Source organism: Euprymna scolopes, chromosome 30, assembly GCF_053919585.1.
Source record: "Euprymna scolopes isolate OS-2025 chromosome 30, ASM5391958v1, whole genome shotgun sequence".
Lineage (NCBI taxonomy): Eukaryota > Metazoa > Mollusca > Cephalopoda > Sepiida > Sepiolidae > Euprymna > Euprymna scolopes.
In genome coordinates, this window is record NC_136511.1 from 91864989 (window position 1) to 91892065 (window position 27077).

The 27077-nt window shown below is 42.7% G+C and overlaps 2 protein-coding genes across 16 annotated transcripts in view; one reads left to right on the plus strand and one right to left on the minus strand.

Annotated features, from left to right (window-relative positions):
• Positions 1 to 27077, plus strand: part of LOC145254565 (dual specificity calcium/calmodulin-dependent 3',5'-cyclic nucleotide phosphodiesterase 1A-like) — a 1571136-nt gene that overhangs the window by 1433682 nt on the left and 110377 nt on the right. The window lies entirely within an intron of this gene.
• The window catches only part of LOC145254566 (uncharacterized), a 94800-nt gene that overhangs the window by 62447 nt on the left and 5276 nt on the right, over positions 1 to 27077 (minus strand). Inside the window, exons 1-2 of one of the 3 annotated variants that reach the window (XM_080113164.1) lie at positions 17089 to 25508; positions 3931 to 14074 (exon numbers count right to left, since the gene is read on the minus strand). The exons of 1 other annotated variant lie outside the window; for it this stretch is intronic. In XM_080113164.1, the coding sequence (XP_079969290.1) occupies positions 24198 to 25061 (864 nt within the window). In that variant the 5' untranslated portion in view covers positions 25062 to 25508 and the 3' untranslated portion in view covers positions 3931 to 14074; positions 17089 to 24197. Of the gene's footprint in view, positions 1 to 3930; positions 14075 to 17088; positions 25509 to 27077 lie in introns of those variants that run through there. One more of the 3 variants, XR_013863770.1, reaches the window with a different exon arrangement.

The following is a 27077-nucleotide window of genomic DNA, read 5'->3' on the forward strand; positions in this document are numbered from 1 at the left end:
CTTGCTTCACTCTCTTGTACGTGTTACCAGGATTTGTTTCATTCTCTTGTATATGTTCCCAGGACTTGCTTCATTCTCTTGTATATGTTCCCAGGACTTGCTTCACTCTCTTGTATATGTTCCCAGGACTTGCTTCATTCTCTTGTATATCTTCCCAGGACTTGCTTCATTCTCTTGTATATGTTCCCAGGACTTGCTTCACTCTCTTGTACGTGTTCCCAGGATTTGTTTCATTCTCCTGTATATGTTCCCAGGACTTGCTTCATTCTCTTGTATATGTTCCCAGGACTTGCTTCACTCTCTTGTATATGTTCCCAGGACTTGCTTCATTCTCTTGTATATGTTCCCAGGACTTGCTTCATTCTCTTGTATATGTTCCCAGGACTTGCTTCATTCTCTTGTATATGTTCCCAGGACTTGCTTCATTCTCTTGTATATGTTCCCAGGACTTGCTTCACTCTCTTGTATATGTTCCCAGGACTTGCTTCATTCTCTTGTATATGTTCCCAGGACTTGCTTCATTCTCTTGTATATGTTCTCAGGACTTGCTTCACTCTCTTGTACGTGTTCCCAGGATTTGCTTCATTCTCTTGTATATGTTCCCAGGACTTGATCACTGTCTTGTATATGTTTCACAGGAACTGCTTCATTCTCGTGTATGTATTCCCAGGACTTGCTTAATTCTCTTGTTTATGTTCCCAGAACTTGCTTCATTCTCTTGTATATGTTCCCAGGACTTGCTTAATTCTCCTGTATATGTTCCCAGGACTTGCTTAATTCTCCTGTATATGTTCCCAGGACTTGCTTCACTCTCTTCTACGCGTTCCCAGGACTTGCTTTATTCTCTTGTATATGTTCCCAGGACTTGATCACTGTCTTGTATATGTGCCCAGGAACTGCTTCATCCTCTTGTACGTGTTCCAAGGACTTGCTTTATTCTTTTGTATACAAGAACTGTTCTTGTATACAAGAACTGTTCCCCAGACTTGCTTCATTCTCTCGTACGTGTTCCCAGGACTGGCTTCACTCTCTTGTATATGTTCCCAGGACTCACTTCACTGTCTTCTATATGTTCCCAGGACTTGCTTCACTCTCTTCTATATGTTCCCAGGACTTGCTTCACTCTCTTGTATATGTTCCCAGGACTTGTTTCATTTTCTTGTATATGTTCCCAGGACGTGCTTCATTCTCTTGCATATGTTCCAAGGACTTGCTTCATTCTCTTGCATATGTTCCCAGTACTTGCTTCATTCTCTTGTATATGTTCCCAGGACTTGCTTCATTCTCTTGCATATGTTCCCAGGACTTGTGTCATTCTCTTGTATATGTTCCCAGGACTTGCTCCACTCTCTTGTATATGTTCCCTGGACTTGCTTCATTCTCTGGTATATGTTCCAGGACTTGCTTCATTCTCTTGTATATTTTCCCAGGACTGGCTTCATTCTCTTGTATATGTTCCCAGGACTTGCTTCATTCTCTTGTATATGTTCCAAGGACTTGCTTCTTACTCTTGTACATGTTCCCAGGACTTGCTTCATTCTCTTGTATACGTTACCAGGACTTGCTTCATTCTCTTGTATACGTTCCCAGGACTTGCTTCACTCTCTTGTACATGTTCCCAGGACTTGCTTCATTCTCTTGTATATGTTCGCAGGACTTGCTTCATTCTCTTGTATGTATTTGGAGGACTTGCTCCATTCTCTTGTACATGTTCCCAGGACTTGCTTCACTCTCTTCTATATGTTCCCAGGACTTGCTTCACTCTCTTTTATATGTTCCCAGGACTTGTTTCATTCTCTTGCATATGTTCCCAGGACTTGCTCCATTCTCTATCATATGTTCCCAGGACTTGCTTCATTCTTTTTTATATGTTCCCAGGACTTGCTTCATTCTCTAGTATATGTTCCCAGGAGTTGCTCCATTCTCTTGTATATGTTCCCAGGATTTACTCCATTTTCATGTACATGTTCCCAGGACTTGTGTCATTCTCTTGTACGTGTTCCCAGGACTTGCTTCACTCTCTTTTATATGTTCCCAGGACTTGCTTCACTCTCTTGTATATGTTCCCAGGACTTGCTTCACTCTCTTGTATATGTTCCCAGGACTTGCTTCACTCTCTTGTATATGTTTGCAGGACTTGCTTCATTCTCTTGTATATGTTCCCAGGACTTGCTTCATTCTCTTGTATATGTTCCCAGGACTTGCTTCACTCTCTTTTACGTGTTCCCAGGATTTGTTTCATTCTCCTGTATATGTTCCCAGGACTTGCTTCACTGTCTTCTATATGTTCCCAGGACTTGCTTCACTCTCTTCTATATGTTCCCAGGACTTGCTTCACTCTCTTGTACGTGTTCCCAGGATTTGTTTCATTCTCCTGTATATATTCCCAGGACTTGCTTCATTCTCTTGTATATGTTCCCAGGACTTGCTTCACTCTCTTGTATATGTTCCCAGGTATTGCTTCACTCTCTTGTACGTGTTCCCAGGATTTGCTTCATTCTCTTGTATATGTTCCCAGGACTTGATCATTGTCTTGCATATGTTCCCAGGAACTGCTTCATTCTCGTGTATGTATTCCCAGGACTTGCTTAATTCTCTTGTTTATGTTCCCAGAACTTGCTTCATTCTCTTGTATATGTTCCCAGGACTGGCTTCATTCTCCTGTATATGTTCCCAGGACTTTCTTCACTCTCTTGTACGTGTTCCCAGGACTTGCTTTATTCTCTTGTATATGTTCCCACGACTTGATCACTGTCTTGTATATGTTCCCAGGAACTGCTTCATCCTTTTGTACGTGTTCCCAGGACTTGCTTTATTCTTTTGTATACAAGAACTGTTCTTGTATACAAGAACTGTTCCCCAGACTTGCTTCATTCTCTCGTACGTGTTCCCAGGACTGGCTTGACTGTCTTGTATATGTTCCAAGCACTCACTTCACTGTCTTCTATATGTTCCCAGGACTTGCTTCACTCTCTTCTATATGTTCCCAGGACTTGCTTCACTCTCTTGTATATGTTCCCAGGACTTGTTTCATTTTCTTGTATATGTTCCCAGGACGTGCTTCATTCTCTTGCATATGTTCCAAGGACTTGCTTCATTCTCTTGCATATGTTCCCAGTACTTGCTTCATTCTCTTGTATATGTTCCCAGGACTTGCTTCATTCTCTTGCATATGTTCCCAGGACTTGTGTCATTCTCTTGTATATGTTCCCAGGACTTGCTCCACTCTCTTGTATATGTTCCCCGGACTTGCTTCATTCTCTGGTATATGTTCCAGGACTTGCTTCATTCTCTTGTATATTTTCCCAGGACTGGCTTCATTCTCTTGTATATGTTCCCAGGACTTGCTTCATTCTCTTGTATATGTTCCAAGGACTTGCTTCTTACTCTTGTACATGTTCCCAGGACTTGCTTCATTCTCTTGTATATGTTACCAGGACTTGCTTCATTCTCTTGTATACGTTCCCAGGACTTGCTTCACTCTCTTGTACATGTTCCCAGGACTTGCTTCATTCTCTTGTATATGTTCGCAGGACTTGCTTCATTCTCTTGTATGTATTTGGAGGACTTGCTCCATTCTCTTGTATGTGTTCCATGGACTTTCTCAATTCTCTTGTACATGTTCCTAGGACTTGCTTCACTCTCTTCTATATGTTCCCAGGACTTGCTTCACTCTTTTGTATATGTTCCCAGGACTTGTTTCATTCTCTTGCATATGTTCCCAGGCCTTGCTTCAGTCTCTTGTGTATCTTCCCAGGACTTGCTTCATTCTCTTGTACATGTTCCCAGGACTTGCTTCATTCTCTTGTATACATTCCCAGGACTTGCGGCATTGTCTTGTATGTTCCCAGGACTTGCTCCATTCTCTTGTATATGTTCCCAGGATTTGCTCCATTTTCATGTACATGTTCCCAGGATTGCTTCTTTCTCTTGTATATGTTCCAGGACTTGCTACATTCTCTTGTATATTTTCCAAGGACTTGCTTCACTGTTTTGTACGTGTTCCGAGGACTTGCTTCACTCTCCTGTATATGTTCCCAGGACTTGCTTCACTCTCTTGTACGTGTTCCCAGGATTTGTTTCATTCTCCTGTATATGTTCCCAGGACTTGCTTCATTCTCTTGTATATGTTCCCAGGACTTGCTTCACTCTCTTGTATATGTTCCCAGGACTTGCTTCATTCTCTTGTATATCTTCCCAGGACTTGCTTCATTCTCTTGTATATGTTCCCAGGACTTGCTTCACTCTCTTGTACGTGTTACCAGGATTTGTTTCATTCTCTTGTATATGTTCCCAGGACTTTCTCCATTCTCTTGTATATGTTCCCAGGACTTGCTTCATTCTCTTGTATATGTTCCCAGGACTTGCTTCACTCTCTTGTATATGTTCCCAGGACTTGCTTCATTCTCTTGTATATGTTCCCAGGACTTGCTTCATTCTCTTGTATATGTTCCCAGGACTTGCTTCATTCTCTTGTATATGTTCTCAGGACTTGCTTCACTCTCTTGTACGTGTTCCCAGGATTTGCTTCATTCTCTTGTATATGTTCCCAGGACTTGATCACTGTCTTGTATATGTTTCACAGGAACTGCTTCATTCTCGTGTATGTATTCCCAGGACTTGCTTAATTCTCTTGTTTATGTTCCCAGAACTTGCTTCATTCTCTTGTATATGTTCCCAGGACTTGCTTAATTCTCCTGTATATGTTCCCAGGACTTGCTTAATTCTCCTGTATATGTTCCCAGGACTTGCTTCACTCTCTTCTACGTGTTCCCAGGACTTGCTTTATTCTCTTGTATATGTTCCCAGGACTTGATCACTGTCTTGTATATGTGCCCAGGAACTGCTTCATCCTCTTGTACGTGTTCCAAGGACTTGCTTTATTCTTTTGTATACAAGAACTGTTCTTGTATACAAGAACTGTTCCCCAGACTTGCTTCATTCTCTCGTACGTGTTCCCAGGACTGGCTTCACTCTCTTGTATATTTTCCCAGGACTCACTTCACTGTCTTCTATATGTTCCCAGGACTTGCTTCACTCTCTTCTATATGTTCCCAGGACTTGCTTCACTCTCTTGTATATGCTCCCAGGCCTTGCTTCAGTCTCTTGTGTATCTTCCCAGGACTTGCTTCATTCTCTTGTACATGTTCCCAGGACTTGCTTCATTCTCTTGTATACATTCCCAGGACTTGCGGCATTGTCTTGTATGTTCCCAGGACTTGCTCCATTCTCTTGTATATGTTCCCAGGATTTGCTCCATTTTCATGTACATGTTCCCAGGATTGCTTCTTTCTCTTGTATATGTTCCCAGGACTTGCTCCATTTTCATGTACATGTTCCCAGGACTGGCTTCTTTCTCTTGTATATGTTCCCAGGACTTGCTTCATTCTCTTGTATACATTCCCAGGACTTGCGGCATTGTCTTGTATGTTCCCAGGATTTGCTTCACTCTCCTGTATATGTTCCCAGGATTTGCTCCATTTTCATGTACATGTTCCCAGTATTGCTTCTTTCTCTTGTATATGTTCCCAGGATTTGCTTCATTCTCCTGTATATGTTCCACGGACTTGCTCCATTCTCTTGTATATGTTCCAAGGACTTGCTTCACTGTTTTGTACGTGTTCCGAGGACTTGCTTCACTCTCCTGTATATGTTCCCAGGACTTGCTTCACTCTCTTGTACGTGTTCCCAGGATTTGTTTCATTCTCCTGTATATGTTCCCAGGACTTGCTTCACTCTCTTGTATATGTTCGCAGGACTTGCTTCATTCTCTTGTATATGTTCCCAGGACTTGCTTCATTCTCTTGTATATGTTCCCAGGACTTGCTTCACTCTCTTGTACGTGTTACCAGGATTTGTTTCATTCTCTTGTATATGTTCCCAGGACTTGCTTCATTCTCTTGTATATGTTCCCAGGACTTGCTTCACTCTCTTGTATATGTTCCCAGGACTTGCTTCATTCTCTTGTATATGTTCCCAGGACTTGCTTCATTCTCTTGTATATGTTCCCAGGACTTGCTTCATTCTCTTGTATATGTTCCCAGGACTTGCTTCATTCTCTTGTATATGTTCCCAGGACTTGCTTCACTCTCTTGTATATGTTCCCAGGACTTGCTTCATTCTCTTGTATATGTTCCCAGGACTTGCTTCATTCTCTTGTATATGTTCTCAGGACTTGCTTCACTCTCTTGTACGTGTTCCCAGGATTTGCTTCATTCTCTTGTATATGTTCCCAGGACTTGATCACTGTCTTGTATATGTTTCACAGGAACTGCTTCATTCTCGTGTATGTATTCCCAGGACTTGCTTAATTCTCTTGTTTATGTTCCCAGAACTTGCTTCATTCTCTTGTATATGTTCCCAGGACTTGCTTAATTCTCCTGTATATGTTCCCAGGACTTGCTTAATTCTCCTGTATATGTTCCCAGGACTTGCTTCACTCTCTTCTACGCGTTCCCAGGACTTGCTTTATTCTCTTGTATATGTTCCCAGGACTTGATCACTGTCTTGTATATGTGCCCAGGAACTGCTTCATCCTCTTGTACGTGTTCCAAGGACTTGCTTTATTCTTTTGTATACAAGAACTGTTCTTGTATACAAGAACTGTTCCCCAGACTTGCTTCATTCTCTCGTACGTGTTCCCAGGACTGGCTTCACTCTCTTGTATATGTTCCCAGGACTCACTTCACTGTCTTCTATATGTTCCCAGGACTTGCTTCACTCTCTTCTATATGTTCCCAGGACTTGCTTCACTCTCTTTTATATGTTCCCAGGACTTGTTTCATTTTCTTGTATATGTTCCCAGGACGTGCTTCATTCTCTTGCATATGTTCCAAGGACTTGCTTCATTCTCTTGCATATGTTCCCAGTACTTGCTTCATTCTCTTGTATATGTTCCCAGGACTTGCTTCATTCTCTTGCATATGTTCCCAGGACTTGTGTCATTCTCTTGTATATGTTCCCAGGACTTGCTCCACTCTCTTGTATATGTTCCCCGGACTTGCTTCATTCTCTGGTATATGTTCCAGGACTTGCTTCATTCTCTTGTATATTTTCCCAGGACTGGCTTCATTCTCTTGTATATGTTCCCAGGACTTGCTTCATTCTCTTGTATATGTTCCAAGGACTTGCTTCTTACTCTTGTACATGTTCCCAGGACTTGCTTCATTCTCTTGTATACGTTACCAGGACTTGCTTCATTCTCTTGTATACGTTCCCAGGACTTGCTTCACTCTCTTGTACATGTTCCCAGGACTTGCTTCATTCTCTTGTATATGTTCGCAGGACTTGCTTCATTCTCTTGTATGTATTTGGAGGACTTGCTCCATTCTCTTGTACATGTTCCCAGGACTTGCTTCACTCTCTTCTATATGTTCCCAGGACTTGCTTCACTCTTTTGTATATGTTCCCAGGACTTGTTTCATTCTCTTGCATATGTTCCCAGGCCTTGCTTCAGTCTCTTGTGTATCTTCCCAGGACTTGCTTCATTCTCTTGTACATGTTCCCAGGACTTGCTTCATTCTCTTGTATACATTCCCAGGACTTGCGGCATTGTCTTGTATGTTCCCAGGACTTGCTCCATTCTCTTGTATATGTTCCCAGGATTTGCTCCATTTTCATGTACATGTTCCCAGGATTGCTTCTTTCTCTTGTATATGTTCCAGGACTTGCTACATTCTCTTGTATATTTTCCAAGGACTTGCTTCACTGTTTTGTACGTGTTCCGAGGACTTGCTTCACTCTCCTGTATATGTTCCCAGGACTTGCTTCACTCTCTTGTACGTGTTCCCAGGATTTGTTTCATTCTCCTGTATATGTTCCCAGGACTTGCTTCACTCTCTTGTATATGTTCGCAGGACTTGCTTCATTCTCTTGTATATGTTCCCAGGACTTGCTTCATTCTCTTGTATATGTTCCCAGGACTTGCTTCACTCTCTTGTACGTGTTACCAGGATTTGTTTCATTCTCTTGTATATGTTCCCAGGACTTGCTTCATTCTCTTGTATATGTTCCCAGGACTTGCTTCACTCTCTTGTATATGTTCCCAGGACTTGCTTCATTCTCTTGTATATCTTCCCAGGACTTGCTTCATTCTCTTGTATATGTTCCCAGGACTTGCTTCACTCTCTTGTACGTGTTCCCAGGATTTGTTTCATTCTCCTGTATATGTTCCCAGGACTTGCTTCATTCTCTTGTATATGTTCCCAGGACTTGCTTCACTCTCTTGTATATGTTCCCAGGACTTGCTTCATTCTCTTGTATATGTTCCCAGGACTTGCTTCATTCTCTTGTATATGTTCCCAGGACTTGCTTCATTCTCTTGTATATGTTCCCAGGACTTGCTTCATTCTCTTGTATATGTTCCCAGGACTTGCTTCACTCTCTTGTATATGTTCCCAGGACTTGCTTCATTCTCTTGTATATGTTCCCAGGACTTGCTTCATTCTCTTGTATATGTTCTCAGGACTTGCTTCACTCTCTTGTACGTGTTCCCAGGATTTGCTTCATTCTCTTGTATATGTTCCCAGGACTTGATCACTGTCTTGTATATGTTTCACAGGAACTGCTTCATTCTCGTGTATGTATTCCCAGGACTTGCTTAATTCTCTTGTTTATGTTCCCAGAACTTGCTTCATTCTCTTGTATATGTTCCCAGGACTTGCTTAATTCTCCTGTATATGTTCCCAGGACTTGCTTAATTCTCCTGTATATGTTCCCAGGACTTGCTTCACTCTCTTCTACGCGTTCCCAGGACTTGCTTTATTCTCTTGTATATGTTCCCAGGACTTGATCACTGTCTTGTATATGTGCCCAGGAACTGCTTCATCCTCTTGTACGTGTTCCAAGGACTTGCTTTATTCTTTTGTATACAAGAACTGTTCTTGTATACAAGAACTGTTCCCCAGACTTGCTTCATTCTCTCGTACGTGTTCCCAGGACTGGCTTCACTCTCTTGTATATGTTCCCAGGACTCACTTCACTGTCTTCTATATGTTCCCAGGACTTGCTTCACTCTCTTCTATATGTTCCCAGGACTTGCTTCACTCTCTTGTATATGTTCCCAGGACTTGTTTCATTTTCTTGTATATGTTCCCAGGACGTGCTTCATTCTCTTGCATATGTTCCAAGGACTTGCTTCATTCTCTTGCATATGTTCCCAGTACTTGCTTCATTCTCTTGTATATGTTCCCAGGACTTGCTTCATTCTCTTGCATATGTTCCCAGGACTTGTGTCATTCTCTTGTATATGTTCCCAGGACTTGCTCCACTCTCTTGTATATGTTCCCCGGACTTGCTTCATTCTCTGGTATATGTTCCAGGACTTGCTTCATTCTCTTGTATATTTTCCCAGGACTGGCTTCATTCTCTTGTATATGTTCCCAGGACTTGCTTCATTCTCTTGTATATGTTCCAAGGACTTGCTTCTTACTCTTGTACATGTTCCCAGGACTTGCTTCATTCTCTTGTATACGTTACCAGGACTTGCTTCATTCTCTTGTATACGTTCCCAGGACTTGCTTCACTCTCTTGTACATGTTCCCAGGACTTGCTTCATTCTCTTGTATATGTTCGCAGGACTTGCTTCATTCTCTTGTATGTATTTGGAGGACTTGCTCCATTCTCTTGTACATGTTCCCAGGACTTGCTTCACTCTCTTCTATATGTTCCCAGGACTTGCTTCACTCTTTTGTATATGTTCCCAGGACTTGTTTCATTCTCTTGCATATGTTCCCAGGCCTTGCTTCAGTCTCTTGTGTATCTTCCCAGGACTTGCTTCATTCTCTTTTACATGTTCCCAGGACTTGCTTCATTCTCTTGTATACATTCCCAGGACTTGCGGCATTGTCTTGTATGTTCCCAGGACTTGCTCCATTCTCTTGTATATGTTCCCAGGATTTGCTCCATTTTCATGTACATGTTCCCAGGATTGCTTCTTTCTCTTGTATATGTTCCAGGACTTGCTACATTCTCTTGTATATTTTCCAAGGACTTGCTTCACTGTTTTGTACGTGTTCCGAGGACTTGCTTCACTCTCCTGTATATGTTCCCAGGACTTGCTTCACTCTCTTGTACGTGTTCCCAGGATTTGTTTCATTCTCCTGTATATGTTCCCAGGACTTGCTTCACTCTCTTGTATATGTTCGCAGGACTTGCTTCATTCTCTTGTATATGTTCCCAGGACTTGCTTCATTCTCTTGTATATGTTCCCAGGACTTGCTTCACTCTCTTGTACGTGTTACCAGGATTTGTTTCATTCTCTTGTATATGTTCCCAGGACTTGCTTCATTCTCTTGTATATGTTCCCAGGACTTGCTTCACTCTCTTGTATATGTTCCCAGGACTTGCTTCATTCTCTTGTATATCTTCCCAGGACTTGCTTCATTCTCTTGTATATGTTCCCAGGACTTGCTTCACTCTCTTGTACGTGTTCCCAGGATTTGTTTCATTCTCCTGTATATGTTCCCAGGACTTGCTTCATTCTCTTGTATATGTTCCCAGGACTTGCTATATTCTCTTGTATATGTTCTCAGGACTTGCTTCACTCTCTTGTACGTGTTCCCAGGATTTGCTTCATTCTCTTGTATATGTTCCCAGGACTTGATCACTGTCTTGTATATGTTTCACAGGAACTGCTTCATTCTCGTGTATGTATTCCCAGGACTTGCTTAATTCTCTTGTTTATGTTCCCAGAACTTGCTTCATTCTCTTGTATATGTTCCCAGGACTTGCTTAATTCTCCTGTATATGTTCCCAGGACTTGCTTAATTCTCCTGTATATGTTCCCAGGACTTGCTTCACTCTCTTCTACGTGTTCCCAGGACTTGCTTTATTCTCTTGTATATGTTCCCAGGACTTGATCACTGTCTTGTATATGTGCCCAGGAACTGCTTCATCCTCTTGTACGTGTTCCAAGGACTTGCTTTATTCTTTTGTATACAAGAACTGTTCTTGTATACAAGAACTGTTCCCCAGACTTGCTTCATTCTCTCGTACGTGTTCCCAGGACTGGCTTCACTCTCTTGTATATTTTCCCAGGACTCACTTCACTGTCTTCTATATGTTCCCAGGACTTGCTTCACTCTCTTCTATATGTTCCCAGGACTTGCTTCACTCTCTTGTATATGCTCCCAGGCCTTGCTTCAGTCTCTTGTGTATCTTCCCAGGACTTGCTTCATTCTCTTGTACATGTTCCCAGGACTTGCTTCATTCTCTTGTATACATTCCCAGGACTTGCGGCATTGTCTTGTATGTTCCCAGGACTTGCTCCATTCTCTTGTATATGTTCCCAGGATTTGCTCCATTTTCATGTACATGTTCCCAGGATTGCTTCTTTCTCTTGTATATGTTCCCAGGACTTGCTCCATTTTCATGTACATGTTCCCAGGACTGGCTTCTTTCTCTTGTATATGTTCCCAGGACTTGCTTCATTCTCTTGTATACATTCCCAGGACTTGCGGCATTGTCTTGTATGTTCCCAGGATTTGCTTCACTCTCCTGTATATGTTCCCAGGATTTGCTCCATTTTCATGTACATGTTCCCAGGATTGCTTCTTTCTCTTGTATATGTTCCCAGGATTTGCTTCATTCTCCTGTATATGTTCCACGGACTTGCTCCATTCTCTTGTATATGTTCCAAGGACTTGCTTCACTGTTTTGTACGTGTTCCGAGGACTTGCTTCACTCTCCTGTATATGTTCCCAGGACTTGCTTCACTCTCTTGTACGTGTTCCCAGGATTTGTTTCATTCTCCTGTATATGTTCCCAGGACTTGCTTCACTCTCTTGTATATGTTCACAGGACTTGCTTCATTCTCTTGTATATGTTCCCAGGACTTGCTTCATTCTCTTGTATATGTTCCCAGGACTTGCTTCACTCTCTTGTACGTGTTACCAGGATTTGTTTCATTCTCTTGTATATGTTCCCAGGACTTGCTTCATTCTCTTGTATATGTTCCCAGGACTTGCTTCACTCTCTTGTATATGTTCCCAGGACTTGCTTCATTCTCTTGTATATGTTCCCAGGACTTGCTTCATTCTCTTGTATATGTTCCCAGGACTTGCTTCATTCTCTTGTATATGTTCCCAGGACTTGCTTCACTCTCTTGTATATGTTCCCAGGACTTGCTTCATTCTCTTGTATATGTTCCCAGGACTTGCTTCATTCTCTTGTATATGTTCTCAGGACTTGCTTCACTCTCTTGTACGTGTTCCCAGGATTTGCTTCATTCTCTTGTATATGTTCCCAGGACTTGATCACTGTCTTGTATATGTTTCACAGGAACTGCTTCATTCTCGTGTATGTATTCCCAGGACTTGCTTAATTCTCTTGTTTATGTTCCCAGAACTTGCTTCATTCTCTTGTATATGTTCCCAGGACTTGCTTAATTCTCCTGTATATGTTCCCAGGACTTGCTTAATTCTCCTGTATATGTTCCCAGGACTTGCTTCACTCTCTTCTACGCGTTCCCAGGACTTGCTTTATTCTCTTGTATATGTTCCCAGGACTTGATCACTGTCTTGTATATGTGCCCAGGAACTGCTTCATCCTCTTGTACGTGTTCCAAGGACTTGCTTTATTCTTTTGTATACAAGAACTGTTCTTGTATACAAGAACTGTTCCCCAGACTTGCTTCATTCTCTCGTACGTGTTCCCAGGACTGGCTTCACTCTCTTGTATATGTTCCCAGGACTCACTTCACTGTCTTCTATATGTTCCCAGGACTTGCTTCACTCTCTTCTATATGTTCCCAGGACTTGCTGCACTCTCTTGTATATGTTCCCAGGACTTGTTTCATTCTCTTGCATAGGTTCCCAGTACTTGCTTCATTCTCTTGTATATGTTCCCAGGACTTGCTTCATTCTCTTGCATATGTTCCAAGGACTTGCTTCATTCTCTTGTATATGTTCCCAGGACTTGCTTCATTCTCTTGTATATGCTCCCAGGACTTGTGTCATTCTCTTGCATAGGTTTCCAGTACTTGCTTCATTCTCTTGTATATGTTCCCAGGACTTGCTTCATTCTCTTGCATATGTTCCAAGGACTTGCTTTATTCTCTTGTATATGTTCCCAGGACTTGCTTCATTCTCTTGTATATGCTCCCAGGACTTGTGTCATTCTCTTGTATATGTTCCCAGGACTTGCTCCACTCTCTTGTATATGTTCCCCGGACTTGTTTCATTTTCTGGTATAAGTTCCAGGACTTGCTTCATTCTCTTGTATATTTTCCCAGGACTGGCTTCATTCTCTTGTATATGTTCCAAGGACTTGCTTCTTACTCTTGTACATGTTCCCAGGACTTGCTTCATTCTCTTGTATATGTTCGCAAGACTTGCTTCATTCACTTGTATGTATTTGGAGGACTTGCTCCATTCTCTTGTATATGTTCCATGAACTTTCTCAATTCTGTTGTATATGTTCCCAGGACTTGCTTCACTCTCTTCTATATGTTCCCAGGACTTGCTTCACTCTTTTGCATATGTTCCCAGGATTTGTTTCATTCTCTTGCATATGTTCCCAGGCCTTGCTTCAGTCTCTTGTCTATCTTCCCAGGACTTGCTTCATTCTCTTGTACATGTTCCCAGGACTGGCTTCTTTCTCTTGTATATGTTCCCAGAACTTGCTTCATTCTCTTGTATATGTTCCCAGGACTTGCGGCATTGTCTTGTATGTTTCCAGGACTTGCTCTATTTTCTTGTATATGTTCCCAGGACTTGCTACATTCTTTTGTATATGTTCCCAGGACTTGCTTCATCCTCTTGTATATGTTTTGAGGAATTGTTTCATTTTTTTGTATATGTTCCCCTGTTAAAGATGAAATAACCAAGGTCCAGACATGAATGTGTTATGAGATAAAACTTTATTATAGCAAGCGCTAACACGTGCGACTGGTCTCAAAGGGAAAATCTAACTGACTAGTCGCATCCGGGGTTTTTCCCCTTGGCGGCCCTCTCCTCATATAAGGGGAGATAATCACTCTTTCCTGGGGCAGGATAAATGGATGGGATGTTAACACTTCCCCGCTTTCCTTTCTTGTGCTGATGAAAGTTTTCAGGAGACATCATCAAAGGGTCATCTGCAGGGAAAGAAAAAGAAGAATTTAACAAAATTATGTGACACTGTGTTTTAAGGATTAGAGAGATTGTTCCTTGGGTTCAGATGTGAATCCTAGAATTTTAAAAGAGGGGACTCCCTTTTTTGTTAAGCCATCAGCAATTTGTTTGTCAGTGGGTATCCAGGATATCTCTGCAATTTCTCCTCTGTCAACCATTTCTCTAAGGATGGCCATTTCAATTCTTAGTCTTTTATCGAGGATTTGTGTGGTAGAATGCACTGCATCATACAAACAGGAATTGTCTGTTTTGCATGTTATCTTGATGTTTGTAGTGTGATCTTCCATTTGCAGCAAATCCAGTATCAATTTTCTGTAATAATGGCAGGCTTCAGTAAGATCAACCATGGCCAGAGTCTCAGCAGCAAGCGTGCTTTTGACTATTCTTTTGATGCGTTTAGATTGCCAGGCTATTGGCATGTATTGGTTATTACTACCAACCAGAAAAATAATGTAGCCACCTTGTGATCCACCGTCAGTTAGGTTAGCAAAGGATGCATCACTGTATGCTATAATTTGAAGCAATTTAGGGTTTCCAAGATTGGGAATATGGATTTGGGATTTCTCCTTTTTTGCCTTTTTGATAGTCCTATTTATTTGTTTTATACATTCCACATTTTCTTGTTTTAATATGGAACTCAATGCACTGACATCAAAACTGAGGTCAGGTCTAGTTTGAGTGGCTAGCCAGTTGAGTTGACCGATTAGCTGTCTGGCCTCGGAGATCTCAGTGGATGTCAGCTTGTCTTCCAGCCTTCTTCCATTCTGCAGCGGAATGTGTCTGAGTTTCTTTGTGTATTCATCTTGTCCAATATTGATGTTACTATTGGATTATTTTATTTCTAATCCAATATATTGGAACTTGGCAACTTCTTCAGATTTCACTTTGAAAAGTTTACGAAGTTCATTAATGACTTTGTTCTCAAAGGTTTCTGAACCAGCAAAGCAGAAATCATCGACATGAGTGGCAATTATGCCTTGAAGCTTGTTTTTGAAATGCCAAGTGAAAATAGCCTGGTCATATTTTGATGGTGTGGCCCCTAGCTTTACTAGTTTCTCTCTAAGTGTTAGGTACCAGGATCGAGATGCATCTGTTAGACCATAAACACATTTGGATAATTTCCAGATGTAACCAGGGGATACATTGGCTTCTTTGGGAGGAAGAAGGTAGACGCGTCGATCTAATTGCTTGCTTTGTAAAAAGGCAGTTTTGATGTCCATGGATTTGCATACCCAACCACTTGCTGATATAACTCCTAAGACTGATCGTAAACTTTCTTTTGAACATGTTGGGGAGTCATTTCTAACATTGCAGGCATCTTTATCTTGAAAGCCTTTCGCAACAAGTCTGGCCTTAAAGGTTTGTTTTCCATTCAACTCCTTGTTGGTGTAGACCCATCTTGTGCATATTTTTGGTTGGCTCTGATCTAATACTTGTGTGTAGACTTTGTGTTCAAGCCAACTTTGGAGTTCTCTCTTTTTGGCCTTATCATATTGGTCATTAGAGGAGTCAGTCATTAGATTTACCTCCGTGGCTTCATTAGTGAGGGGTTGGTCATCTTTGTTTGTCTCCCATTCCAAGACCCCATTCTCAAAATCTAGCCAGAATGGGTCACCTTCCTCCATAGCAACGTTCATTAAATATTTATTTTTGCCAGTGGCTTTACCAGCTCTACTGATCACATTCAATTTTCTCCATTCTTGGTCTTCATCATTGGTGAATTTGCATATTATAGTTTGGCCTGGTTTAGGCAGTTGTACAGATTTGGTGGCCACTTTGGGTAACGTGTCACATTCATTGGCCTCATTCTGCTCAGGGTCATCAATTTCACTGCCCTCATCTATTGGCACATAACCACTTGTGGTGGCATTGTTGTGCCTCTGAGGTTTTGTTCGTACACTGGTGTCTTGGTGTTCAGAGGTGTTGTGGTATGTGTCAGGATATGGAATTAAGCGTGAAGGATGCACTCTAACGTATGTGGCTCCATGTTTGACTAGTACTTGTTTATGTTCCCAGCCTATGACAGCACCGGGACCAAGCCATCGATCAGATTCATTTCTTTTAAAAAGGACAAGGTCACCATTCTTGTATTGATCAATTACACTGGTTCTCACCTGATGACGGAGAGCTCGTCTCAATTTTTCAGAGGCTTCACACTCTATGAAACCTTTTCTTGCAGCATGCATGGCATTGAGGTTGTCAGCAACAATTTGACTAGTAATCACACCTTCTAGTGCAGGAAGTTGATCATTCAGGAGAGAAGGCAGGTTGGGATTTTTTCCAAAAACCAGTTGGTTAGGGCTATAGCCGTATGAATTGTGAAGTGCATTCTTGGCATTGACCACCCATGAGAGAGCAACATCAAAATTACACCGAGCATCTTCTAAAGTCTTCTTGACCATTTCTCCCAGAACACCATTGTGCCTTTCATTCAATCCATTACTCCAGGGGGATTGTGCAGCAGTGGTACGGACTACGATATTCAAGTTTTGAGCCATGTCTCGGAAGAATTGATTGTCAAATTCCCGGCCATTATCAGTAAGAAAAGCTGCTGGAGCACCAAAATATGCAATCCAGCGTTTGAAGATGGCAGTGAGTATATCAGAGCTCTCCTTACTTGTAAGCCTAACAGCGACACTATATCTGGTTGCATGGTCCACCAAGTGTAGTACTTTATGTCCATTAATTTCCTTTATGTCCATGGCTACAGTCTGGTTAAAATGAGTTCCTAAGGGAAATCCTACAACAGGTCGAGGTGCAGGTTTTTTATACCTGAGGCAGGTCTGACAAGCAAGAGGAAGCTTCCTCAGTATATCCATAAATTCAGCATCTTTTAAACCAGAGCTTTTGACAAGATTACACAATTTTTGTGCACTGGGATGGCTGAATTGTCGATGTAATTTGGTAGCAAGTTTTAATTTCTCGACTTTGCTCTTTTTATTAATTTTGTTTAAAAATAAAATATATCGTAACTTACCCCGGTCTGGTGGAGGTGTAGATATAGGGATGTGGTAGTGGCCAGAAGTGGTGCACAGCAACCTTATTTTTTTTCCAAACATTTCCGCTGTGTCATCATTAAAGTTTAGGGTTGTCTGGGCTCTTTTCATGGCCATCTTGCTTAGTAGCAAAGGGATATCAGCGTCAACAACATCACTCATTATTTTAATGTTCATCTTTGCAATGACACATGGCAAAGTTACCTTTTGTAGAGATTTTATTTTCATACCATCTCCAAATTTAAAGTATTTTGTGCCCTCATCATAAAGAATGTCTTTTTTTGAGTCCTCGGACAAGGTTTCAAGAAAACAGTCCAACCATTTCTTTCCACATACCATCGCTGACGCACCAGAGTCCAAAATAGCACAATTTATGGTTTCTCCGAAAAGCGAGTTCTCCGACTCTCGTTGATTAAGCAACACTATATTAGCGATGTCTTCACAACTGCCGGAAATATCGTTTTTATGTTCATTTAATAATACCATATTTTCTCTTGAATGGTGATTATTTTGGGAATAAGGACACTTTTTGGCATAGTGAAATTTGCATCCACAGACGTAACAAACGGGAGTCTGATTATTTGAAAAATTTCGATTTGGGTAGCGGTTATAATTGTGTGGCCGGCCTCTGCCATTATTTGTGCTGCTACTACGCGTGAAGTGAGGGGGAGAGGCAGGCTTATACGCATGACGTCTTGTGTATAGTATTTCACTGTTGTCCTGTGTCTGTGTGTCTGCCTCACTAAAAACGACGTTGTCAGTTTCATTTTTTATGGAAATGTTTTGTGGTCTAGCCGTGGTTAAGTTTTCACATGAAATTTTTTTTTAATTGTTGAGCCATATCTTTTAGAGTGAGGTTGTTTATTGTCGCGCGTATTAATCTCTCGTTTTCGGGGTTGAGATTGGCAGACTTTAAAGCGCGATAGGCTAATACGGGTTCTGGTAAAATTATTTTAAATTCCCTGAGTTTCGCTACGTGCCTGTCGAACTGGATTAAGTAGTCATTTATGGAAGCGTTAGGTTCACGCTGATAACTTTCAAAGTTCTCGTAGGATATGAAAGCAGACTGGTTTTTATCCTGAAGAAAAAGTGTATCCAGCTTTTCGACGAGATTGTCCATTCCTTCTTCGGCATTCAGTAATGAAATGTCCATTTCTAGTACAGCAGCGCGAGACTGTCCGGTGAGCGAAAGAAATACAGCGGGAGCTTGTTTTGAAGGCGGAATGTTCGTTGCTATCTTCCATAGTTCAATTTCTCGTTTCCATGAATCGTAAAATTCCGGGTTTAGTCGTGGTGGTTCAAATATTCTGGAACTCATTATGTTTTTTTTTTGTTTTTTTTTTTATCTTCGTACGCTCTGCTACCAGATGTTAAAGATGAAATAACCAAGGTCCAGACATGAATGTGTTATGAGATAAAACTTTATTATAGCAAGCGCTAACACGTGCGACTGGTCTCAAAGGGAAAATCTAACTGACTAGTCGCATCCATGGTTTTTCCCCCTTGGCGGCCCTCTCCTCATATAAGGGGAGATAATCACGCTTTCCTGGGGCAGGATAAATGGGATGGGATGTTAACACCCCGGACTTGCTTCATACTCTTGTATATGTTCCCCGGACTTGCGTGATTCTCTTGCACATGTTCCCAGGACTTGCTTCATTCTCTTGTATATTTTTCCAGGACTTGCTTCATTCTCTTGTACATGTGCGCAGGACTTTCTTCATTCTCTTGTATATGTACCCAGGACTTGCTTCACTGTCTTGTATATGTTCCCAGGTCTCACTTCACTCTCTTGTATATGTCCCAGGACTTGCTTCACTCTCTTGTATATTTTCCCAGGACGTGCTTCATTCTCTTGTATATGTTCCCAGGACTTGCTTCATTCTCTTATACATGTTCCGCGGACTTGCGTCGGTCTCTTGTACATGTTACCAGGACTTGCTTCATTCTCTTGTATATGTTCCCGGGGCTTGTGTCATTCTCTTGTACATGTTCCCAGGACTTGCTTCATTCTTTTGTATATGTTCGCAGGACTTGCTTCAGTCTCTTGTATATGTTTCCAGGACTTGCTCCATTCTCTTGTATATGCTCGATGGACTTGCGGCATTCTCTTGTATGTTCCCAGGATTTGCTCCATTCTCTTGTATATGTTCCCAGGACTTTCTCAATTCTCTTGTATATGTTCCCAGGACTTGCGTCATTTTCTTGTATATGTTCCCAGGACTTGCTTCATTCACTTATACATGTTCCTCGGACTTGCGTCATTCTCTTGTACATGTTCGCAGGATTTGCTTAATTGTCTTGTATATGTTCCCAGGACTTGCTTCAGTCTCTTGTGTATCTTCCTAGGACTTGCTTCATTCTTTTGTATATGTTCCCAGGACTTGCTTCAGTCTCCTGTATATGTTCCCAGGACTTGCTTCACTCTCATGTACGTGTTCCCATGACTTGCTTCATTCTCTTGTATATGTTCCCAGGACTTGATCACTGTCTCGTATATGTTCCCAGGAACTGCTTCATTCTCTTGTACGTGTTCCCAGGACTTGCTGTATTCTCTTGTATACAAGAACTGTTCTTGTATACAAGAACTGTTCCCAGGACTTGCTTCATTCTCTTGTACATGTTCCCCGGACTTGTTTCATTCTCTGGTATATGTTCCAGGACTTGCTACATTCTCTTGTATATTTTCCCAGGACTTGCTTCATTTTCTTGTATATGGTCCCAGGGCTTTCGTCATACTCTTGTACATGTTCCAGGACTTGCTTCATTCTTTTGTATATGTTCCCAGGACTTGCTTCATTCTCTTGTATATGTTCCCAGGACTGGCTTCATTCTCTTTTATATGTTCCCAGGACTTGTGGCATTCTCTTGTATGTTCGCAGGACTGTCTCCTTACTCTTGTATATGTTCCCAGGACTTTCTCCATTCTCTTGTATATGTTCCTAGGACTTGCTTCATTCTTTTGTATATGTTCCCAGGACTTGCTTCATTCTCTTGTATATGTTCCCAGGACTTGCTTCATTCTCTTGTATATGTTCCCAGGACTTGGTTCATTCTCTTTTATATGTTCCCAGGACTTGCTTCATTCTCTTGTATGTTCCCAGGACTTGCTCCATTCTCTCGTACATGTTCCCAGGACTTGCTCCATTCTCTTGTATATGTTCCCAGGACTTTCTCAATTCTCTTGTATATGTTCCGAGGACTTGCTTCATTGTCTTGTATATGTTCCCAGGACTAACTTCACTGTCTTGTATATGTTCCCAGGACTTGCTTCACTCTCTTGTATATGTTCCACGGACTTGCTTTATCCTCTTGTATATGTTCCCAGGACTTGCTTCATTCTCTTGTATATGTTCCCAGGACTTGCTTCATTCTCCTGTATATGGTTCCAGGACTTGCTTCACTCTCTTTTTACGTGTTCCCAGGACTTGATTCTTTGGCTTGTATATGTTCCCAGGACTTGATAACTGTCTTGTATATGGTCCCAGGAACTCCTTCATTCATTTGTACGTGTTCCCAGGACTTGCTTTATTCTCTTGTATACAAGAACTGTTCTTGTATACAAGAACTGTTCCCAGGACTTGCTTCATTCTCTTCTATATGTTCCCAGGGCTTTCTTCACTCTCTTGTATATGTTCCCAGGACTTGCTTAACTCTCTTGTATATGGTTCCAGGACTTGCGTCATTCTCTTGTATATGTTCCCAGGACTTGCTTCACTCTCTTGTATATGTTCCCAGCACTTGCGTCATTCTCTTGTACATGTTCCCAGGACTTGCTTCATTCTCTTGTACATGTTCCCAGGACTTGCTTCAGTCTCTTGTATATTGTCCCAGGGCTTGCGTCATTCTCTTGTACATGTTCCCAGGACATGCTTCATTCTTTTGTATATGTTCGCAGGATTTTCTTTATTCTCTTGTATATGTTCCCAGGACTTGCTTCATAATCTTTTATATGTTCCCAGGACTTGCTTCTTTCTCTTGTACATGTTCCCAGGACTTGCTTCATTCTCTTGTATACGTTCCAGGACTAGCTTCATTGTCTTGTATATGTTCCCAAGACTTGCTTCATTCTCCTGTATATTTCCCAGGACTTGCTTCATTCTCTTGTATACGTTCCCAGGACTTGCTTCATTCGCTTATACATGTGCCCCGGACTTGCGTCTTTCTCTTGTACATGTTCCCTTGACTTGCGTCACTCTCTTGTATATGTTCCCAGGACTTGCTTCATTCTCTTGTACATGTACCTTGGACTTGCTTCATTCTCTTGTATATGTTCCCAGGACTTGCTTCAGTCTCTTGTGTATGTTCCTAGGACTTGCTTCATTATTTTGTATATGTTCCCAGGACTTTCTTCATTCTCTTGTATATGTTCCCAGGACGTGCTTTATTCTCTTGTATATGTTCCCAGGACTCACTTCACTCTCTTGTATATGTTCCCAGGACTTGGTTCATTCTCTTGTATATGTTCCCAGGACTTGCTTCACTCTCTTGTATATGTTCCCCGGACTTGTTGCATTCTCTGGTATATGTTTCAGGACTTGCTCCATTCTATTGTATATGTTCCCCGGACTTGCTTCATTCTCTTGTATATGCTCCCCGGACTTTCTCAATTCTCTTGTATATGTTCCTAGGATTGCTTCATTCTCTTGTATATGTTTGAGGTCTTGCTTCATTCTCTTGTATATGTTCCTAGGACTTTCTTCATTCTCTTGTACATGTTCGCAGGACTTGCTTAATTCTCTTGTATATGTTCCCAGCACTTGCTTCAGTCTCTTGTGTATTTTCCCAGGACTTGCTTAATTCTCTTGTACATGTTCCCAGGACTTGCTTCCTTCTTTTGTATATGTTCGCAGGACTTGCTTAAGTCTCTTGTATATGTTTCCAGGACTTGCTCCATATTCATCATGCTGCAAATCCCAATTAAACATTGAAACCAACTACGTTGCCAGATAGGCCGTGGCAGAAATTTGGGACAGACATCCTAACATTGGAGGGAGAATATTACTTAGTCGTAACAGACTATTTCTCCCATTACTTGGAAATCGCGAGATTAAATCCACTAACCAGAAAAACGATAATTGGGAAATTACGAGAAATATTTGCTCGATGGGGAATACCTGAGGAGATTGTAAGTGATAATGGAGGACAGTTCACGAGCACATATTTCAAAGAATTTGCAAAACAATATGGATTTACACACACCACAGTGAGTCCGCATTTCCCTCAGGCGAATGGAGCTGCCGAAAGCGCAGTGAAAATTCGAAAAGAATATTACGACAGCCAGACATATTTCTCGCATTAATGGCTTACCGTAGTACACCAATAACTGCTACGGGAGTTAGCCCAGCAGAACTCTTGATGGGTAGAAAAATTAAAACAACTTTACCCAGTCATCCAAATAAATTAAAACCCAAATGGCCAAATTTACGAAAAGTAAAAGAGAGAGATGGGGTTTACAAAACAAAAAGTAAAATAAATTACGATAAAAGACATGGAAGTAAAGACTTGAAGCCAGTAAGAGTGGAAGACAGAGTCCGAGAGAAAACGGATGAAGAGAAAATGTGGAGGAATACTGGTATAGTCACAGCAACAAATAAGAAAAATAGGACATATACAGTAAAGTTGAAGTCTGGAGAAAGTCTAAAAAGGAACAGAAAACATTTACTACCTGTTTTGGAAAACGTAGACAACTCCTCCAGAAGAAGAGAAGTTAAGCAAAAACAGGAGACAACTATATCAAGCTGTATGAGTATCTTGTGTAGGAGACAGGGAGTCTCGTCGTGGGCGACGAAGCGTTTCACTGAAGAACCATGGCAACACACAGCGAACCAACAACCAATGACAGCCACGGCACGAAGGTAACTAACAAAGCTCAGCTGACTGCACGAATAGAAACGGAACCCAACGGTCACTGTACTGATTGCCACGAACGTCAGAACCCGACTGCCTCGCACCTCCAATGGACCGATTTTTATTCCTCAAGATGGCCTAGCTAATTTGCATCCCCGCAAGATCTCGCGGGATCCTGCGAGATTCCGTCTCTAATAAAAGCAGGCAGGCGCCATCTTGAAACTCTTTCGTCCGCTGCTCCGACCACAGGATCAGCCACTACCCCACACGCCAGGCACACACGGACCCTCTTGCGTCGAGGGCTACGGTTAGTCTCACACTCCCCCCTGGTCTCCAGATCACATACGTGACACGGCGGACGTGGCCGTTTGATTCGAGCACTCCTGCGGAGGGGTATTGCCGGGACTTCCTCATCGGAGCTCTCAGAAGTGTCATCGGAAGCATCAGCATCAGCATTAGAGCTCGCAGTTGAGTCCTCAGGTTCGTGGGGCACAGGTTGGATCCATCGCTCATCGTCGGATGACTCGCTCCTTCCACTGCTCGCAGTTGAGTCACCAGGTTCGTGGGGCACGGGTTGGATCCATCGCTCATCGTCGGATGACTCGCTACTTCCACTGCTCGCCGATTGGTCAGCGCTTAGAGCGGGCCGGACATCCCTTACGTGGCGCGGAGTATCATCGACTAGTATGGCCTGTTCACTGATGACGCCGGTGACCCGCCCCCTCCAAAAGCTGCTGGTGCACCGGCCGCTGGGTGGCTTCACCCAGATGGTGTCTCCCACTTGGTACGTCCCCTGGGGTTCTCGTTGGTCGGGTAGACACACTTCAACGTCCTTGACGCGCACGTGATAGTGATGAATCGCATCAGCGGGCGCACTGCCGCCAGTCACGGTGTCCTTAGGCGTTGTGTTGTATCTGTAAACCGCCTCCGCGATCGTACACTTCTTCCTGGCCGCGATCCTCTTCACGGTTCGGTGGCATCGCTCCGCTATGCCGTTGCCACTCGGCACATACGCGCATCGGTGTCGAAGGCGGATCCCCCAGTTGTCCATAAAATGCCTAAATCCCCTGCTGCAGAACACCGTGTCATTATCCGTGAGGATCTCCTCAGGCGGCCCCCTTTCATAGAATATGGATTCCAATTCATGGATGACACTGGTGGAATCCTGCCTCGCTAATTGGCGCCAAATCGCGAACCTCGTTGGCCCGCAGTCTATCAGCGTGAGGAAGTGTTGGCTGCCTTAGTGGGTTATATCCATACCCAACCGACTCCAAGTCGCGTCCACTCCCAGCTGTCCTTTCCGCCATCTGGCTGGGGCGGGGTCGATGGACTGGCACGTTTGGCACTCCCTGACCACTGCTCTTACTGCGCTTTTTGGTATTGATGGTCTAGCCAACTTCACAAAGTAGTAGGTCCGTTGTACTCCGGGATGCCCACTGTCGTGATGTATCTTCCTGATTTTGTCCTCCTCGACGGAGGCAGCACACAGAGGCAATGGCTTAGCTTCTTTCTTCATAGCCTCATACCATCTCCGTGGTACCCGAGTGAGCTTGTCGGACAGGTTGTACTCCGTCACCAGTTTTTTCACAGTCTCCAGTCTCCGTCTTATCAGCATTTCGCTGGCTGCCTTGGTGCGTGCTCTGGCCTTGCTCGTGAGTGTGTCCGACACCCAGTGGTGCACGCAAAGTGAGTCAGTGTGCACACGCAGTTTCTTCACTTCCCATTGAAGTGCCAGGTTAATGCCCTTTATCACAACGTCGAGTTCTGCCAGGTTGATATGGGCAGCATCATTCGCCGGTCGCAGCCAGCAGGCATCTTCAACTACGGCCCCATCTTTCTCCAAAACTACACCGATCGCTAGAGAACTTGCATCCACCCACACGCTCAGTTCGTCTCCCTGCACGCACCAGTCCCCTGTGGCAGGGTCATTCTTTTTCACACTAGCAACGGTCTCCTTTAACATTCGGACCAATAGTTCGTCGGTTATCTCATCGTCCCAGCCTTTGGTGACCGCATTTGCCCTCCTTTTTATGACGCCTGTCGCCGCACGAACCCATCCGCATACTGGAAGGTGCCCCATAAGTTTCCCGCACAGGGAGAACATGGCACGTCTTGTGTAAACGTCGGGTATGTCGGGAACTGCGGTTCCACGCCTCCACTTCAGGATCCCTCGCTCCTCTTGAACGCTCAAGCCCAATACGCGGGTGCCATCCTCAAGCTGCTCAGTCCTTGCAGTTTAGACCAAACTCGACCGAACAACACCGTCAGCTTCTTAAGTTTGGCGAGATACACGTCCACAGTTTCGTCCAAGCGTATAGACCTCATCTCAAACGACGGGCGACGAAGCGTTTCACTGAAGAACCACGGCAACACACAGCGAACCAACAACCAATGACAGCCGCGGCACGAAGGTAACTAACAAAGCTCAGCTGACTGCACGAATAGAAACGGAACCCAACGGTCACTGTACTGATCGCCACGAACGTCAGAACCCGACTGCCTCGCACCTCCAATGGACCGATTTTTATTCCTCATGATGGCCTAGCTAATTTGCGATCCTGCGAGATTCCGTCTCTAATAAAAGCAGGCAGGCGCCATCTTGAAACTCTTTCGTCCGCTGCCCCGACCACAGGATCAGCCACCACCCTACACGCCAGGCACACACGGACCCTCTTGCGCCGAGGGCTACGGTTAGTCTCACACAAGCAGAGGACGATTATCAAAAAAACCGAACTACTTGAAAGACTTTGTTTGCAAAGATAATAAATGTTACCATTTGTAAATAAAGGTTAAAACTGTTTGTAAATAAAGGTTAAAACTGTTTGTAAATAAAGAAGAAAAAAAAAAGGATCTCGACAAAGGGAGATGTGTAATAATAAAGAGTTACTTGCCCTTGGTTAATATCAGGGGGAGTCTAAATAAAGTATTTGATGTGAACGAACGCGTTTCTGGTTCTTTCCTTCCCGCTCTAAAATGTAGTAGCAGCGGTCACCACGTGGGGGCATAGAAATTACAGGGACCCGACGAAACAGTAGGTTCTGTCTTTGCTGTTATTGCTGAGACTACTCATATTATTCGTAGCCTTGATTTTGAGCAGGCATTATTATCCTCTCCTAACCATAGTGGGGCGATCTTCATGTTAACCAGTCTATAGGGCCTTCCTTATCTTTATAGTCCTGGATAAATTCATCCAGAAAACATTTAGCATGCTGTTTGTTTGTTCATTCTTTCAGTTTTTTGCCATGGAAAGTCTTAGTATATTTCTGGTGACTCTTTTGGACTATTTCCATAGCAGACTTGTTTTCTGATTCTTCTCTCTTTTGTAAGATAGACTTGTCCAAAATGTTTGGCCAGTTTAGTGATGGAGGCTGTTCTGCTGGATCTGATTTCATGATGTTATTCAGGTTTGAATCTTAGGAACCCATCAGATATTGCCCGATGCTCATAACATTAGCACGATGCTGATGGTCAATTTCTGAGAGGTTTGTACCTCCTGCTCTTCTGAGCAGATACAACCTAGGCAGACACTGTTTTCTATACGTGATTCTGTAACATTTTCTGGTTTCTATTAGGTTGAGAAGGTTCTTGCGGAATTTTTAATTTTGATTTCAACTGATGTATTTTCAAATAAGTTTTTGTTATAATACCTTTACTTTATATATCATTTTTAGTCTAATCGTTTAAATTACAATCATTTTAAAAGAATTATGTATTCTTTTAAGAACATTGTTTATAAGATGGAAAAAAAAAATCCACAATTTTCTTATTTCAATTCAAGCTAGGCCGAAAAGCTGCTGAAATATCAACGAAGCTTTTGGCCCAGGAACCACTAATGAATGCACAGTACAGTGGTGGTTAAGAAATTTCATGGCGGTGATGAGTGTAGTGGGTGGCTATCAGATGTTGACAATGATCAGTTAAGAGCCTTAGTCGAAGCCAACCAATACAAAACTGTTTGAGAACTTGTTTCTGAATTAGAAATACCGTTAGGACGATTTTCAACCACTTGAGAGAAATTGGAAAGACAAAAAATGGGTGCCTGATGAACAACCAAAAGAAATGTTGCTATGAAGTGTCATCTTCCCTACTTTTACACAACAAAAACGATCCGTTTCTTGAC